Source organism: Tursiops truncatus, chromosome 17 (genome assembly GCF_011762595.2).
Source record: "Tursiops truncatus isolate mTurTru1 chromosome 17, mTurTru1.mat.Y, whole genome shotgun sequence".
NCBI classification, from domain to species: domain Eukaryota; kingdom Metazoa; phylum Chordata; class Mammalia; order Artiodactyla; family Delphinidae; genus Tursiops; species Tursiops truncatus.
This window is the reverse complement of record NC_047050.1, coordinates 29855609-29875131: the sequence shown is the minus strand read 5'-3', so window position 1 is coordinate 29875131 and position 19523 is coordinate 29855609. Positions and strand designations below refer to the sequence as shown.

General features: G+C 35.4%; 1 protein-coding gene across 1 annotated transcript in view; it reads right to left on the bottom strand.

Annotated features, from left to right (window-relative positions):
- Nucleotides 1-702: 702 nt before the first annotated feature.
- The window catches only part of CNBD1 (cyclic nucleotide binding domain containing 1), a 409277-nt gene continuing 390456 nt past the window's right edge, over nt 703-19523 (bottom strand). The window contains 3 exon segments of the mRNA XM_033842861.1: nt 703-731; nt 933-1079; nt 2650-2756. Coding sequence (XP_033698752.1) covers nt 703-731; nt 933-1079; nt 2650-2756 — 283 coding nt within the window.

The window sequence follows — 19523 nt, the reverse complement described above, 5'->3', positions numbered from 1 at the left end:
GAACAAAATAATGTCATTTGTAGCAACATGGATGGACCTAGATATTGTCATACTGAATGAAGTAAGTCAGACAGAGAAAGACAAATATCATATGATAATGCCTATTTGTGGAATCTAAAAAAAAGGGATACAAATAAACTTATTTACAAAATAGAAGTATGGTCACGTATGTAGAAAACAAACTTATGGTTACCAGGGGTTAAGGTGGGGAGGCAGATCAATTGGCAGATTGGGTTTGACATATACACACTACTATATATAAATAGATAACTAATAAGAACTTGCTGTATAGCACAAGGAACTCTACTCAATACTCTGTAACAGCCTATATGGGAAAAAAATCTAAAAAAAAAAGAATGGATATATGTATATGTATAACTGATTCACTTTGCTGTACACCTGAAACTAACACAACATTGTAAATCAACTCTACTCCAATAATTTTTTTTAAATAAAATAAAATTTCATATAAAAGTTTAAATACTGCAATCCATGGAGCTTCATATACACTTGATCTATTGGAAGATAGTACACACTTGACCTGAACCAGAAACACTTAAGCAATGATTTTATATATATATATATATATATATATATATATATATATATATATATATATATATATATATATTCCAGAAAAGGAGAAAATGTTGCTATTAATGGTAACTTGGGAATTGGCAGAGAGATTTTAGTAATTTAAAATCAGTCTTTTAAAATATTGCTAATATATTCTAAAAGTAGCACAATTAAGTCAGATAGACTATGAAGTTATAAAGGGGGTTATATATAGATATGCTGTCTCTGTAAATAACATACATACACCCATACTTACTTGAGTGTCTCAATTTGTCTGCAAAATATGTCTACTCTTGCCCAAAACTCATCAAATAAAATGGTATAACAGTTGAAATAAAAGACATTTATGTATTTACCAAGTAGGTCCTTATCTTCAATAATTGCCATCTCAACATCTATTCCAGTAACTATTGTGTATGTGAAAGGAACTTGAAGAACACTAATCTCACCAAAAGACTCCTTCTCCTTAAGTTGACCCATATACACAAGTTTCGTATTTTTTTCTGTAAGAGATATAGTAACTGATGTTTAATGAAACCACTTTTATATAATGGATAAATAATTTTGGTATATGGTATTTAAAATAAATTAGCAGTTTCATGCAAATCAGAGAACATTTATTTATATATGTATTTAAATTATATTAGAAAAATAATAGATTGGTGAGAACTTCAGCATATCTAAGACAGTTGAAGACACTGTAGTTTAGTAATCTAGAAATTAAATGTGTTAATACACCAAGATGTTTATGAAATCTTGAACTCATTCCATTTTTTAAGGTCCTAGGATACTGTTTTGTAAGCATAATTTAGTATGCTTTGTGAACCATTTGTTACCTCAATTCCAGCTGCAAGGCACAGTTGTTGAACCAGCAGAGAATAATGAAAATAAGCAGAGAGTGCCAGGAATGGAACTGATGAGATGATTAACTGCAAAAGATGAGATTCTACCCTAACTTTTTCATATAAATAAAAAAAAGAAAAATGGAAAGTGAGTTTGACTCAGGTAACTAGCAGTTTAAGTCCAAATAAGGAATTTTGTGGAAAAGATCTGACAGTAGTTTCAATATGCATAGTTCTGGAGAAAAAAATTGAAACTCCAAATTATCTTTTCAGGGAGAACCCAACAGTATTAAAACAAGGATGAGCTGCTGAGCAGTAAGATAAAAAAAAAATAGAATATAGCCCTCAGGGTAGGACAGTGACAGAACTCAGAAGAGGTAAAAGCCTTTACTAAGTACCCTGGGGTCAAAAGCCAATAACTAACTAGTTGATATGCCACTTATATAAATGGAAAATCTTCACACTGCATATGACTAGTACAGCAAAATTCAATGAAGTTTGCATATTAAATTGAATTACGTTGAAGACTGCCTAACCAGCCAAAATGGATTAGTTCTAACTTTTCTATCACTATGTATTAGTGTTTTGCCTATTCTAGAACTTCATAAAACTGGAAAAATACAGAATGCACTGTTCTGAGTTTGACCTTTTTGCCCAACCTAATGCTTTGAGATTCATCCGTATTCTTGTATGTATCATAAATTCTTTTTATTGAGGCATGACATTCCAATGAATGAATATACCATAATTTTTCTATCCATTCAACTGTCAATGGATATTTGGATTACCTACAGTTTCTGACTTATGAAGATTCATGTAAGTCTTTTTGTAAGCATATATTTTATTTCTCTTGAGTAAATATCTAGAGTGGAATTTCAGGGTCATATATTAAGTGCATTTTAACCAATCTGATATGCTTATAGAAGTACTTTGTTGTAGTTTTAATTTGCATTTCTCTGATAAATAATGATGTCAAGCATCTTTTAATGTGCTTCTAGGTTGTTCCTAAGTCTTACAATTCAATATATATTACAACTTATTTTACATTCCTGCATCTTACAACTCAGTAAAAAGAAGAAAATAAATGCAACAAAAATTAGTCAAAAATTGAACAGCTACTTCACAAAAGAAGACAATTAATAAATGACCAATAAACACAAGAAAACATGTTCAATATCTCCTATTCATTAAGATAGGCTAATTGATTAAAAAGAATACATAAGTTTAAAACTTACCACTTTTCTTGATTGTGGTTTTGAAAGTCCTACAATACTTCTGCAAATCTTACAATATCCAGAATTAATATAAGCCACAAAAGAGATTATATTTCCACTATCACTGAAAACAAAAGAGACAATTCATTATTTCACACATTTTTATAAGAAATTATTTTAGATATTTTGACAATAAAAGTTGACATTTAATTCAACAACTATTGAGTAAATTTCTTAATGAATGACAGTTTATAGGCAGTCCTCTGTATATGATAAAAATTTACATCTGAAAAAAAAATTTACATCTGATATTTATATCAGCAACTAATACAGAAGTAAATATTGACAAGAATTTGGCAGTAAACTGTATGGTGGAGGAGAGGAAGATGAGTGTGGGGCAAGCTCCAAGCCGTAACATTTGCTGATTTTCATGGTGTAGATATTTTTACCATGGCTAGTTTGAAACTGCCAATGGTTTAACAACTGGCTCAAAAAAATCTCTGAATATTTAACATTTGGATCTTCAGAGCTCAAAGTGTATAATAAATAAATAAATAAAAGGTTATTTGTCACCAGTCATTTATTTTGCTTAAATAAAAATTTATGGTAACTCTTCTACTGTCTTATATTTTGTTTCTTACAGCCAAACAATTATATTATAAAGTTATCTTCAAATATCAAAGTATAATATAGCTGTAGAATTATGTGTAAATTGTATAGACATGGGAATTTTTTCATAGATCCTACTCTTAAAAGTAAAGAGTAGTGTTTTGCCAAGATGTTATCTGATTGTAGAGACTGTTTTACTTCTTTTAGTCAATCAGCAGGACATAAAGGAAGGTATAGAGTCTCCTGGCAATTGTTACAGGTAAGAGAAACATGCACTTAGTACAGAAACCCATTATTTTTAACTGTTAGAGCTGCACCACTGTAAATCTTTTCTTGAAAGTCAAGCCTTCCATAGATCATAGAGAAGCATACATAATATCAAAGTGAATAAAGATCATGGGAATTTGTATTAAAGGCGTGTTAACAATGGAAAAGCTGAATCACTGCAGCAAAATGTATGAGGCAGCCTCACTCCTTATAGGGGACATTTACTGCCTCAGTAATTGTCTATGGTCTCTGTACTAATCATAGAAAATGTTTATCTTAATGAAGACAACACAGCAAAACCATTTTCATCTAGGTAAGCAGGCTGAATTTAATGACATTAAAAAAATGTCTCATCACACTTAAGAAATTTTAAATATTACTTTTTGACTAGAAAAACAATCATACCAATGCCTGTAAAAACTTAACACCTTTCTCTTTTGTTTCTTAATTTTATTTATTTAACCTCTAAACCTGTTTCCCATTACAAAGAACTTATGCCAGTGATGTCAAGATAAATGTTGTCATCTCCATACCCTTTCCTCTTGGGTTACATAGAAAGCTACGAACAACATAGAAAGATCCAAAGGATTATAACACAATTTTAAATGAAAATATTTAGTCATGGACTATATAAATGACATTTTATTCATTATTATTTAAAGGTAATATTCAGGAAATAAAGTTGATTTATATTTAAAAACAGAGTTTCAGTTTAGGAAGGGTAAAAATTTGGGAGATGGATGATGGTGAGAGTTGCACAACAACGTGAATGTACTTAGTGTCACTGAACTGTACAATTAAATATGGTTAAAATGGTATGTTTTATATTATGTGACTTTTACCAAAATAAAAAAAAAATTAAATAAGGTCTTAAAGAGCCTCATCAAAACTCAAACTCATATTCTAAAACCTGAAAGCATTAGACCTTTATGAAAAGAAAAAACTTGACTTTATCTTAAAAGTAAATTAGAAAGAGAAGAAAACCAGAAGGATTCATAGAAAGTGAATACCATGTATTGTTCTTTTCCTTCCTGTTGTTTTTCATGTGCCAGGAAATAGTCACAAGTCTAATAAAACTATTTTATTCCAATTTTCAGATCAGTTAGAAGAAGTCATGATAAGAAGGATAATTCCCAACTGGCTATTAGCATCAACACTGGGACAGTTAAGGTCTCAGTTTAAATGGAAACTAGTGATTAGAAAGATTGTTAAAGGACATCTTCCTAATTAAGATAAACTCAAGTCCATTAGCCTAACAGACCAAAACACAGTTTTGGAGAAGTGTGTCTGAGTATCAGCAAGACTGATGCAGCTTCAAGCAGAACATGCATTAGCTTAATGGATACCATTTCTCCTTGTAAAACTAGAGTACTAGGAAAAGAACAATATAAAAAAAATAGTGCTAATGAATGCTACTTTTGAACTTTAATATCAATTTGGGGAAATATTTTTGAACATGATTTCCTTATGAATATATTTTTTGCTTTCCTAAAGTGTTAAGAAAGATCTTGGTTAAAAAGGACCTTGCATTTACTGAGTATTTCTATAAGGGTCCATACTAATGAAACTTTAACCAATATTAAACACTACTTATTTTAAAATGTATATTTATATGAAGATAAATAGTATTTATGGATAAATGGAAGCAAATCCTGATTAGAAATGCATATCAGAAAAATTGAACACTGATTAATTATATAATTTCCATTTATACTACACCTTCTGAATTCATGGCACATTAAGATAGGTCATTCTTCTAAAGTATGAGTACTATATGTAAAATACTGTCATGCATATTAAATACCTGCCACTTTGCATAAGAAATTAAAAATAAGTGAGCATTTCTCTAATCACACAAACATGAGATTTGGAAAAAAGTTGTACTAATTATTGATAGAGGAAATCCAGAGAAATATGGGTGAAAGAAATTTAAATTTTGAACACACCTCAGAAACTATTCCAAGAAAAGAATTTACTAATATAATACATTTATAGAATTTCACAGAAAATAACAGAGTATGACTTGTTACTTATTGAAAATTAGGGCAGATGAAGAAGGTCCAGACTTGGTGTTAAATTCCCTCCACCCCTCTCTCCTTCCCCTTCTTCCCCCATTATCCCCTTTCCTCCATCCCACACTCCAAGATAGGACAAATACTGGGGCTTAGAGCCTTTTACAAGTCAGGGCAGAAGGGATTATGGAGATTTGATGCCCAGCCTGATAGCCAAGAAAGCCATACCCTCAACTCTTTCACTAGATTCAAATTTTCATTCAAATCTCACCCTCTCATGACTCTGCTAGTTTATCCTACAGTTTAACCTGCTATTACCAGCTCCCTTACCCGACTCTGCTTTTTTTCCTCATGGTTTTATCTTCTAACATACTATCAAATTTACTGATTTATTTCTTGTGCTTACTGTATATTACATCCTCTAGCCACTAAGATGCAAGCTCCATCAAGAAAAGGATTTTTATTTTTATCTTTCTTTCACTCATGTATTTGCAAAGTAGCCATTCCATAAATATTTGATGAACAAATGCAAGGTCTCAATATTAAATTGCAACTTCCTCAAAAGGTTAACTGAGCATGAGAGGAAGCTCAGAATATGGTAGTTTAGGTTTTTATGGAACCAAGTTGCACAATTAAAAATTATGGATGAAATAGTTTTAAATATATGAGGTGGTAAAAGGAAAAAAAAAAAAAAACCTCAAAAGCCAGAAATAAAAAGAAAGTGCAGTCACAGAGGTAAGAAAGCCCTAGAGACAGTGGCAAAGTCTGTCTGAGAGATCAGATGTGAACATCCTCCTTCATAAATCCTTCAAGAACAATATTCTTGGGGGGTGAACTTGAAAAAGCCCACCTTACAAAGAGAGTTCCTGAAGATATTTTCCTCTCTTACTTGTGGTGCTAAAAGGAATGGAAAAAGAGAAGAGAAAGTGTCTCTGAAAATTCCTAACCATAGCTCATGATATTGGGGCTGGAATCTACATCACGTGCGAGGCATCAAAGATTTATTTTTTAGTTTTGTTGATTTGCAACTCTAAATGCCTGGAAAAAAATTCTTTCTGGATATATTAATGTTTATCCATGCTTCAAAGAAGTCTAACAGATATGAAGATACTATTTTAGGGAAAATGAGCCCTTAATAAAATATGCATTATCAAATATATTAGCAAACCAGCACCATTAATTATAGTCACCATACTGTTATAAACATAACTATACATATACTCACATTGCTATAGTTTTGCTTTTTTTTGGCGGTATGCGGGCCTCTCACTGTTGTGGCCTCTCACATTGCGGAGCACAGGCTCCGGACGCGCAGGCTCAGCGGCCATTGCTCACGGGCCCAGCCGCTCCACGGCATGTGGGATCTTCCTGGACCGGGGCACGAACCCGTGTCCCCTGCATCAGCAGGTGGACTCTCAACCACAGCGCCACCAGGGAAGCCCAACTATAGATATTTTTATGTATTTATGTACACATGATATATACACATTTATAGCAACATCAGAATTAAGAAATATAAAATAAAATTATATTTATAGAAAAGCAAGAGAGAATTATTCAATTTGACTGTAATCAATCCAAACAAAAATATTAAATTAATTAAATATTAAACTAAAAAACTAATGCTATATCCTAAAATTTTATTATTAAAATTTAGCATTACATCGTTTTTCTTTTTGGCATTATAATTAAGGTCACATTTCAAACGGCCATGAATTTAAATATTAGTTTATTTGAATCAAAATTTAAAAATTAAAACAGTCACCTCTTCAGGCAATGTACCAATAGTCCTTAGCTACTCTTTATCTTCAGTAGTCAACAGATTTAATTAATCTCTCCTGTTCTTGACACACTTTTCTGCTCTTCTCATAAGAACTTCCTTTTCTTAGTGCTGAGGATACCCTCAGACTATCCTCTATGTACTGTACAGAAAGAGTCAGTTTTTTTCCTCCCTAAAAAATGTCTCTTCCATTTTCCCAAAAAATGGACAAACTGGTATTTTTCTGGTATTAAACATCAATTCCCCTCCGTTAAAAAATTGGATTAAATCTTAGACTTATTTAATTAAACTGGTGTTAGTGTTCAACTTTGAATTCTCTTTACTTTTCCATTCTCTCTCAGTAGATGATACCGATAGATAGATGGATAGATAGATAGGTAGGTAGATAAATGATAGATAGATTTTCTATAGACATATTTATGAACACAGATATTCAAAACTAAAGGTATGAATATATGGATATGGGTATATAGGTGTAGGGGTTGTGTATATACAATATTTCATAGAATTCCATATTTCTCTATTTCTTCTTTACATATACTCTGTCTTTTCATGGTATTTTGCACGATATTCAAAGATCTGCTATACAGATTAAGGTTAATATTACTACTCTTGTTACATAGGCTTTAGTGAGCCTGCTGTTTTCAGAATCACACATTCAGTTTTCTCTTTTTATTTGAATTTGGAGCACTAAGTTGTAATACTGAATTTAATTTCCATCATGCTTGATGATTACTTTAGTAAATATAAGAAATGTATTTAACTGTGTCTACCATAAAGTAAATTCTGTATACAAGTTTGCTGCTTTCATACTAAATTTTGACCCTCAGGCTTTCCAGATATTCCAACCATATCTGGGCTTATAATAAAAAATCACTAAAGGAATGAAAGAACCATGAGCAAGAGTCAGCATAAACTCAAAACTATAAATACAGACCTCCAAATACCTCAAACACTAGAATTACCAGAATGTAAAATGCTTATATATGAAATGCTAAATAATACAAAGGTAATTTCTGGAAGGACTTGTGTAAAATAGAAATTTTTCTTATAAGTTTGGGAAAATTCATTAGATCAACTGACGGAGTGTGTTTTTGGGTTTTTTTTTATAATTATTACAACAATTCCTTTTGGTACTTTCTAGTTTTCTAATTCATACTTCTCTTTCATTTGACATTTTATATTTTCTAGAAATTTATTCTTTCCATCTAGTTTTTCAATACGTTAGAATAGACTTGTTTACAACACATACTTCTGAAATCTTTATTGTGTCTTTATTATATTTCATGTGCTTATAAGGCTTTTTCCAAAATGATTTTTTCTAAACAGCATTTTATTTCACAAATAGCTTGTTTCTGTGTAAATATTGCTTCTTAGTTCACTGATCTCTGTCTTTATTTCACTATTTTTTTTAAATCCTTTTTTCTTGTTTTCTAATAAATGTATTTAACACTACACATTTCTTCTCTCTACTGGCCTAACTATACCTCATATGTTCTGAAATATAGTGATTTTACTATGATTTGGTTGAGAGTTATTTCTTAATTTCCTTTTGTAATCAGTGGGGTACAGCAACATGTATTTATTTCATTTCCAACATTTGGGACTGTACTTTTTCTATTCTTTTAAATCAATTTTAAGTTTTTTTTTTTTTTTAACATCTTTATTGGGGTATAATTACTTTACAATGGTGTGTTAGTTTCTGCTTTATAACACAGTGAATCAGTTATATATATACATATGTTCCCATATGTCTTCCCTCTTGCGTCTCCCTCCCTCCCACCCTCCCTATCCCACCCCTCCAGGCTGTCACAAAGCACCGAGCCAATATCCCTGTGCCATGCGGCTGCTTCCCACTAGCTATCTACCTTACTACGTTTGTTAGTGTGTATATGTCCATGACTCTCTCTCGCTCCGTCACAGCTCACCCTTCCCCCTCCCCATAACCTCAAGTCCGTTCTCTAGGAGGTCTGCATCTTTATTCCTGCCTTACCCCTAGGTTCTTCATGACATTTTTTTTTCTTAAATTCCATATATATGTGTTAGCATACTGTATTTGTCTTTTTCTTTCTGACTTACTTCACTCTGTATGACAGACTCTAGGTCTATCCACCTCATTACAAATAGCTCAATTTCGTTTCTTTTTATGGCTGAGTAATATTCCATTGTATATTTGTGCCACATCTTCTTTATCCATTCATCCGATGATGGGCACTTAGGTTGTTTCCATCTCCGGGCTATTGTAAATAGAGCTGCAATGAACATTTTGGTACATGACTCTTTTTGAATTTCGGTTTTCTCAGGGTATATGCCCAGTAGTGGGATTGCTGGGTCATATGGTAGTTCTATTTGTAGTTTTTTAAGGAACCTCCATTCTGTTCTCCATAGTGGCTGAACCAATTCACATTCCCACCAGCAGTGCAAGAGGGTTCCCTTTTCTCCACACCCTCTCCAGCATTTATTGTTTCTAGAGTTTTTGATCATGGCCATTCTGACTGGTGTGAGATGATATCTCATTGTAGTTTTGATTTGCATTTCTCTAATGATTAATGATGTTGAGCATTCTTTCATGTGTTTTTTGGCACTCTATATATCTTCTTTGGAGAAATGTCTATTTAGGTCTTCTGCCCATTTTTGGATTGGGTTGTTTGTTTTTTTCTTGTTGAGCTGCATGAGCTGCTTGTAAATTTTGGAGATTAATCCTTTGTCGGTTGCTTCATTTGCAAATATTTTCTCCCATTCTGAGGGTTGTCTTTTGGTCTTGTTTATGGTTTCCTTTGCTGTGCAAAAGCTTTGAAGTTTCATTAGGTCCCATTTGTTTATTTTTGTTTTTATTTCCATTACTCTAGGGGGTGGGTCAGAAAGAATATTGCTGTGATTTATGTCATAGAGTGTTCTGCCTATGTTTTCCTCTAATAGTTTGATAGTTTCTGGCCTTATATTTAGGTCTTTAATCCATTTTGAGCTTATTTTTGTGTATGGTGTTAGGGAGTGATCTAATCTCATACTTTTACATGTACCTGTCCAGTTTTCCCAGCACCACTTATTGAAGAGGCTGTCCTTTCTCCACTGTACATTCCTGCCACCTTTATCAAAGATAAGGTGTCCATATGTGCATGGGTTTATCTCTGGGCTTTCTATCCTGTTCCATTGATCTATCTTTCTGTTTTTGTGCCAGTACCATACCGTCTTGATAACTGTAGCTTTGTAGTATAGTCTGAAGTCAGGGAGCCTGATTCCTCCAGTTCCTTTTTTTGTTCTCAAGATTGCTTTGGCTATTCGGGGTCTTTTGTGTTTCCATACAAATTGCGAAATTTTTTGTTCTAGTTCTGTGAAAAATGCCAGTGGTAGTTTGATAGGGATTGCATTGAATCTATAGATTGCTTTGGGTAGTAGAGTCATTTTCACAATGTTGATTCTTCCAATCCAAGAACCTGGTATATCTCTCCATCTATTTGTATCATCTTTAATTTCTTTCATCAGTGTCTTATAGTTTTCTGCATACAGGTCTTTTGTCTCCTTAGGTAGGTTTATTCCTAGATATTTTATTCTTTTTGTTGCAATGGTAAATGGGAGTGTTTTCTTGATTTCACTTTCAGATTTTTCATCATTAGTATATAGGAATGCCAGAGATTTCTGTGCATTAAGTTTGTATCCTGCTACTTTACCAAATTCATTGATTAGCTCTAGTAGTTTTCTGGTAGCATCTTTAGGATTCTCTATGTATAGGATCATGTCATCTGCAAACAGTGACAGCTTTACTTCTTCTTTTCCGATTTGGATTCCTTTTATTTCCTTCTCTTCTCTGATTGCTGTGGCTAAAACTTCCAAAACTATGTTGAATAAGAGTGGTGAGAGTGGGCACCCTTGTCTTGTTCCTGATCTTAGTGGAAATGCTTTCAGTTTTTCACCATTGAGGATGATGTTTGCTGTGGGATTGTCGTATATGGCCTTTATTATGTTGAGGAAAGTTCCCTCTATGCCTACTTTCTGCAGGGTTTTTATCATAAATGGGTGTTGAATTTTGTCAAAAGCTTTCTCTGCATCTATTGAGATGATCATATGGTTTTTCTCCTTCAATTTGTTAATATGGTTTATCACATTGATAGATTTGCGTATATTGAAGTATCCTTGCATTCCTGGAATAAACCCCACTTGATCATGGTGTATGATCCTTTTAATGTGCTGTTGGATTCTGTTTGCTAGTATTTTGTTGAGGATTTTTGCATCTATATTCATCAGTGATATTGGCCTGTAGTTTTCTTTCTTTGTGACATCCTTGTCCGGTTTTGGTATCAAGGTGATGGTGGCCTCGTAGAAGGAGTTTGGGACTGTTCCTCCCTCTGCTATATTTTGGAAGAGTTTGAGAAGGATAGGTGTTAGCTCTTCTCTAAATGTTTGATAGAATTCGCCTGTGAAGCCATCTGGTCCTGGGCTTTTCTTTGTTGGAAGATTTTTAATCACCGTTTCAATTTCAGTGCTTGTGATTGGTCTGTTCATATTTTCTATTTCTTCCTGATTCAGTCTTGGCAGGTTGTGCATTTCTAAGAATTTGTCCATTTCTTCCAGATTGTCCATTTTATTGGCATAGAGTTGCTTGTAGTAATCTCTCATGATCTCTTTTATTTCTGCAGTGTCAGTTGTTACCTCTACTTTTTCATTTCTAATTCTATTGATTTGAGTCTTCTCCCTTTTTTTCTTGATGAGTCTGGCTAATGGTTTATCAATTTTGTTTATCTTCTCAAAGAACCAGCTTTTAGTTTTATTGATCTTTGCTAGTGTTTCCTTCATTTCTTTTTCATTTATTTCTGATCTGATTTTTATGATTTCTTTCCTTCTGCTAGCTTTGGGGTTTTTTTTTTGTTCTTCTTTCTCTAATTGCTTGAGGTGCAAGGTTAGGTTGTTTATACTAGATGTTTCCTGCTTCTTAAGGTGGGCTTGTATTGCTATAAACTTCCCCGTTAGAACTGCTTTTGCTGCATCCCACAGGTTTTGGGTCGTTGTGTCTCCATTGTCATTTGTTTCTAGGTATTTTTTGATTTCCTCTTTGATTTCTTCAGTGATCACTTCATTATTAAGTAGTGTATTGTTTAGCCTCCATGTGTTTGTATTTTTTACAGATCTTTTCCTGTAATTGATATCTAGTCTCATGGCGTTGTGGTCAGAAAAGATACTTGATACAATTTCAATTTTCATAAATTTGCCAAGGCTTGATTTGTGACCCAAGATATGATCTATCCTGGAGAATGTTCCATGAGCACTTGAGAAAAATGTGTATTCTGTTGTTTTTGGATGGAGTGTCCTATAAATATCAATTAAGTCCATCTTGTTTAATGTATCATTTAAAGCTTGTGTTTCCTTATTTATTTTCATTTTGGATGATCTGTCCATGGGTGAAAGTGGGGTGTTTAAGTCCCCTACTATGAATGTGTTACTGTCGATTTCCCATTTTATGGCTGTTAGTATTTGCCTTATGTATTGAGGTGCTCCTATGTTGGGTGCATAAATATTTACAATTGTTATATCTTCTTCTTGGATCGATTCCTTGATCATTATGTAGTGTCCTTCTTTGTCTCTTTTAATAGTCCTTATTTTAAAGTCTATTTTGTCTGATATGAGAATTGCTACTCCAGCTTTCTTTTGGTTTCCATTTGCATGGAATATCTTTTTCCATCCCCTTACTTTTAGTCTGTATGTGTCTCTAGGTCTGAAGTGGGTTTCTTGTAGACAGCATATGTAAGGGTCTTGTTTTTGTATCCATTCAGCTAATCTGTGTCTTTTGGTGGGAGCATTTAGTCCATTTACATTTAAGGTAATTATCGATATGTATGTTCCTATTCCCATTTTCTATATTGTTTTGGGTTCGTTATTATAGGTCTTTTCCTTCTCTTGTGTTTCTTGCCTAGAGAAGATCCTTTAGCATTTGTTGTAAAGCTGGTTTGGTGGTGCTGAACTCTCTCAGCTTTTGCTTGTCTGTAAAGGTTTTAATTTCTCCATCAAATCTGAATGAGATCCTTGCTGCGTAGAGTAGTCTTGGCCGCAGGTTTTTCTCCTTCATCACTTTCAGTATGTCCTGCCACTCCCTTCTGGCTTGTAGGGTTTCTGCTGAGAGATCAGCTGTTAACCGTATGGGGATTCCCTTATGTGTTATTTGTTGTTTTTCCCTTGCTGCTTTTAATATGCTTTCTTTGTATTTAATTTTTGACTGTTTGATTAATATGTGTCTTGGCATATTTCTCCTTGTATTTATCCTGTATGGGACTCTCTGTGCTTCTTGGACTTGATTAACTATTTCCTTTCCCATATTAGGGAAGTTTTCAACTATAATCTCTTCAAATATATTCTCAGTCCCTTTCTTTTTCTCTTCTTCTTCTGGAACCCCTATAATTCGAATGTTGGTGCGTTTAATGTTGTCCCAGAGGTCTCTCAGACTGTCCTCAGTTCTTTTCATTCTTTTTTCTTTATTCTGCTCTGCCGTAGTTATTTCCACTATTTTATCTTCCAGGTCACTTATCCGTTCTTCTGCCTCAGTTATTCTGCTATTGATCCCATCTAGAGTATTTTTAATTTCATTTATTGTGTTGTTCATCATTGCTTGTTTCATCTTTAGTTCTTCTAGGTCCTTGTTAACTGATTCTTGCATTTTGTCCATTCTATTGTCCATTCTATCTCCAAGATTTCGGATCAACCTTACTATCATTATTCTGAATTCTTTTTCAGGTAGACTGCCTATTTCCTCTTCATGTGTTAGGTCTCGTGCATTTTTATCTTGCTCCTTTATCTGCTGTGTGTTTTTCTGTTTTCTCATTTTGCTTATCTTACTGTGTTTGGGGTCTCCTTTTTGCAGGCTGCAGGTTCGTATTTCCTCCTGTTTTTGATGTCTGTCTCCAGTGGCTAAGGTTGGTTCAGTGGGTTGTGTAGGCTTCCTGGTGGAGGGGACTAGTGCCTGTGTTGTGGTGGATGAGGCTGGATTTTGTCTCTCTAGTGGGCAGGTTCACGTTTGGTGGTGTGTTTTGGGGTGTCTGTGGCCATATTATGATTTTAGGCAGCCTCTCTGCTAATGGGTGGGGTTGTGTTCCTGTTTTGCTAGTTGTTTGGCACAGGTTGTCCAGCACTGTGGCTTGCTGGTCGTTGAGTGAAGCTGGGTGCTGGTGTTAAGATGGAGGTCTCTGGGAGATTTTCGCCGTTTGATATTATGTGGAGCTGGGAGGTCTCTTGTGGACCAGTGTCCTGAAGTTGGCTCTCCTACCTCAGAGGCAGAGCCCTGCCTCCTGTCTGGAGCACCAAGAGCCTTTCATCCACACGGCTCAGAATAAAAGGGAGAAAAAGTAGAGGGAATTAGTAGAAGTATGAGGAAAGAAAGAAGGAAAGGAGGGAAGGAAGGAGGGAAGGAAGGAAGGAAGGAAGGAAGAAAGAAAGAAACAAAGAAGGAAAGAAGGCAAGAAGGAATGAAAGGAGGGAGGGAGGGAGGAAGGAAGGAAGGAGGGAAAGAAGGAAAAACAGAACGAAAGAAGATACAGTAAAAATAAAGTATAATAAAGTTATTGAATTAAAAAATTCTTAATTAGAAAAAAAAAAAGGGACGGATAGAACCTTAGGACAAATGTTGGAAGCAAAGCTATACAGACAAAGTCTTACACAGAAGCGTACACATACACCCTCACAAAAAGAGGTAAATGGGGAAAAATCATAAATCTTGCTGTCAGAGGCCACCTCCTCAATTTGGGATGATTCGTTGTCTAAAGGAGGGAAGGAAGGAATGAAAGAAAGAAAGAAAGGACGAAGGTAAAGTATAATAACGTTCTTAATATTAAAATTGATTATTAAGAAAAAAATTTTAAGAAAAAACCATGGACGGATAGAACCCTAGGACAAATGGTGGAAGCAACACTATACAGACAAGATCTCACACAGAAGCATACACATACACATTCACAAAAAGAGCAATAGGGAGAAAAATCATAGATCTTGCTCCCAAAGTCCACCTCCTTAATTTGGGATGATTGGCTGTCTATTCATGTATTCCACAGATGCAGGGTACATCAAGTTGATTGTGGAGCTTTAATCCGCTGCTTCTGAGGCTGCTGGGAGAGATTTCCCTTTCTCTTCTTTGTTCTCACAGCTCACAGGGGCTCAGCTTTGGATTTGGCCCTGCCTCTGCGTGTAGGTCGCTGGAAGGCGTCTGTTTTTTGCTCAGACAGGACGGGGTTAAAGGAGCCGCTGATTCGGGGGTTCTGGCGTACTGAGGCCGGCGGGGAGGGAGGGGCACGGAATGCGGGGCGGGCCTGCGGCGGCAAAGTCCGGCCTGACCCTGCACCAGCCCGAGGCCCGCCGTGCGCTCTCCCGGGGAAGTCGTCCCCGGATCCCGGGAACCCGGCAGTGGCGGGCTGCACAGGCTCCGCGGAAGAGGGGAGTGGAGAGCGACCTGCGCTCGCACACAGGCCCCTTGGTGGCGGCAGCAGCAGCCCCAACGTCTCCCGCCCGCCTCTGGGGTCCGCGCCTCCAGCCGCGGCTTGCGCCCGTCTCTGGAGTCAGCGCCCTCAGCCGCGGCTCGCGCCTGTCTCTGGGGTCCGCGCTTTCAGCCGCGACTCGCGCCCGTCTCTGGGGTCCGCGCTTTCAGCCGCGGCTCTCGCCCGTCTCTGGGGTCCGCTCAGCCGCGGCTCGCGCCTGTCTCTGGGGTTCGCGCTTTTAGCCGCGGCTCGTGCCCGTCTCTGGAGTTCCTTTAAGCAGCGTTCTTAAACCCCTCTCCTCACGCACCAGGAAACAAAGAGGGAAGAAAAAGTCTCTTGCCTCTTCGGCAGGTGCAGGCTTTTCCCCGGACTCCCTCCCGGCTAGCTGTAGTGCACTAACCCCTTCAGGCTATGTTCAAGCCGCCAACCCCAGTCCTCTCCCTGCGCTCCGTCCGAAACCGAAACCCGAGCCTCAGAGCCTCAGCTCGCAGCCCCGCCCGTCCCGGCTGGTGAGCAGACAAGCCTCTCGGGCTGGCGAGTGCCGGTCGGCACCGATCCTCTGTGCGGGAATCTCCCCGCTTTGCCCTCCGCACCCGTTGCTGTGCACTCCTCCGCGGCTTCGAAGCTCCCCCCTCCGCCTCCCGCAGTCTCCGCCCGCGAAGGGGCTTCCTAGTGTGTGGAAACTTTTCCTCCTTCACAGCTCCCTCCCACTGGTGCAGGTGCCGTCCCTATTCTTTTGTCTCTGTTTATTCTTTTTTCCTTTTGCCCTACCCAGGTACGTGGGGAGTTTCTTGCCTTTTGGGAGGTCTGAGGTCTTCTGCCAGCCTTCAGTAGGTGTTCTGTAGGAGTTGTTCCACGTGTAGATGTATTTCTGGTGTATCTGTGGAGAGGAAGGTGATCTCCGCGTCTTACTCTTCCGCCATCTTCCTCTGTCCCTCCCTCCAATTTTAAGTTTTCTTGTTTTGTTTTGTTTTACACTTGACTCTGTGTGACGATTATATACAATATATTTTTGTAATTATTCCTTATTTTTTACATGCTGGGGAAAAAGTTCTGTTGATGTGGAGTTCTTCATATATATAAAAGTTTGACTTTTTAAAATTGTAATGTTCAGTTTACGGTTGTTAATCTATTTGGTCTCTCAGTTCCTGAGAAAGTTGTGTAACCAAACTACAATGATTATGATTCTTTCTCTTTTTTTTCTCACAATAGTTTTACATTGCATTCTAACCTGCTGTATATTAAGATTCTTTCATCAGCTTAACTCACATAATTTAAATAAATGCATCATGCCATTAATATTTTTCTGTGGCAAGATCTTCTATTTTAATTTTTCCTCTTTTACACTTGTCAGTATTTCCTAGTCAGCTTTCCATTTTAGTATGTATAAATAAACGTCAATATTTTTGAAAGACTCCATAATATGGAGGTATCATAATTTAGGTCATCATTTTTCTAAAGTTGAGGTTTTAAACGGTTCCAAGTCTTGCTATTTAAAAATATGCTACAATAAATTTCCTTCCTGAACATCTGCAGATAAATGCACAGTTTTCTATAAATTAAATTCCTTATAAAACATGTAATAATAAATTCTGATAAATTTTGCTAAATCAGAAAATGAAATCTAAATATTGTTTTAATTGGCATGCCTTTGATATTTACTGAGGATTAAAGTTCATTTATTTATGTATTTACCACTTGCATACTTTTATGAATTTTCATTCATACATACTGCCCATTTTCAATTTTTGTCTTTTTTTATCTGTAATAATTCTTTATATATTATGGTTCTTTAATCTTCATCATTATATACATTGCAAATATTTACTTCTGGTTTCCTAAGAATGATTTTACTTGTTTACAATTTACCACATAATTTTTATGATTTTGTTTGCGGTCAAATCTGTTAAGAATTTCTTCATAATATCCATATATTATTGAGAAGATTATTACTAATAAAATGATTATATATTGTTTCAAAAGATTTATAGGATTTTGCATTTTAATATTTCCTATAATTTACAATTTGAATAATGTATGAGCTAAGAATTTTCATCTCAAATGGATAGAAGTCCCAAAAACAGTTGTTGAAAATTCTCTCTTATCCTCATTGATTTGAAATGTCCTTGATTTCATATATAAATTGATATAAAGTTATGAAGGTTTTTCTGAACTTTATTGCAATCCACTTTTTAAATTATTTTACTATTAGAATGTTTCGATAACTGTGAGATAAATTTTCCAACTGAAATTTTACCAGATTTTCTTGGAACATATTAAATGTTTGCTCTTCCAGATAAAATTATGATGCTGAATATTTATGTTTGTCCCCTTCAGATTCCCTTTCTAACTTTCTCTACTCTGTTAGTTTTTTGTTAAATTTGGCCAATGAGAGGCAAAGGAATGAGATAATAAATGAGAGAATTTGAGGTAGTTATTTCCCCTATCTGCCATTTTGATGGACTACTGTGTAGCAGAGGCTGAATACCTGTACCAAAGACCCCAATTGCCACAGGAAAAACCTGTAGATACAATGTGTAGTCAGATCCTGTTAATTCCTCCCTCCCCTTTCCCCTTCAGACAGACTTTGTAATGATTTCCTACTATTGGAAGTCCCTGGATGCTTCACCATCTTTCGTTAGTTTCCCAAAATCTTACCCTCACTTTTGTAAGTAGTGCATTCCTTAGACTCTCTTTCATCATTCTCATCTAATATGCTGTCTATTTACTGCCAGAAGCCCAACTGATACCTACAATTTTCTTCTCAAGTCCCATAAAGTATTCTGACAACATTTTCATTTCCATTCTATTCAATTCATATATTAATTTAGGTAGAAATATATGTTTATCATATACCAGTCTAGCTTCTATTTTCCCAGTCTTTTTAATACCATCCCCCCAAATTATATAGTTTGTCTCATAAAGGGTTTGCATTTTTCTCTTAGTTCATTTCTGGACATTTAAAATTCTGTTGATATTTTAAGTGATGTGTCCCATTATTTTGCATAGTTTTTGTTTCTTATATAAATTATGAATTGTTGACTTAAGAAATGGAAATTGATTCTTCTTGGTGTAGTAAAAGAGAAAGTTTTGAAGAAAGGATTGACATTTAACCCAAAGTCAATTACATTTATGGTGCCAGAGTCAGAATAAATCAAGCTTCATAATTGCCATACTTAAGATTTTTATTCCACAAAAGTAGTAGTGAACAAATTTGGGTCAGGTGCCAGATCCACAGAGGATTTCTTTCTATGCAGTAGGGGTTGATCACCAAAGAAGAATTTAGATGGCATTACCAATGATTGACTATATATATGCGAAGTAAACAGAAACATTTAAAAGAAAACATTTCAAATAACATAAGAAATGTAAGACTATAATCTTCCAAAAATATTTCTGATTCACTGATATCATTCTCTTACCTAGCACCATGATGCTAGGAAAAAGATGCGTATATATGTGTGTGTGTGTGTGTGTGTGTGTGTGTGTGTGTGTGTGTTTAGCTTGACTTTATCTCACAGGGTTCTTTAGAGGACCAAAGAGATAATCTTTATAAATAGCAATAAATTAATAGAAGAAAATTATTTTCATATTTGTGTAGAAAAGCTTCTTCGTTTTCACCTGACAATCATATATTTTAGCCATAAATTATAGTTAACCATGGTAATTTTCCATTTAACAAGGATACACTGATTAGTGACTTCATTCTGACACCACCTAAACATTTACATTGATTTCAGTTCAATTACTTAAGCAATATTATTTTAGAGATG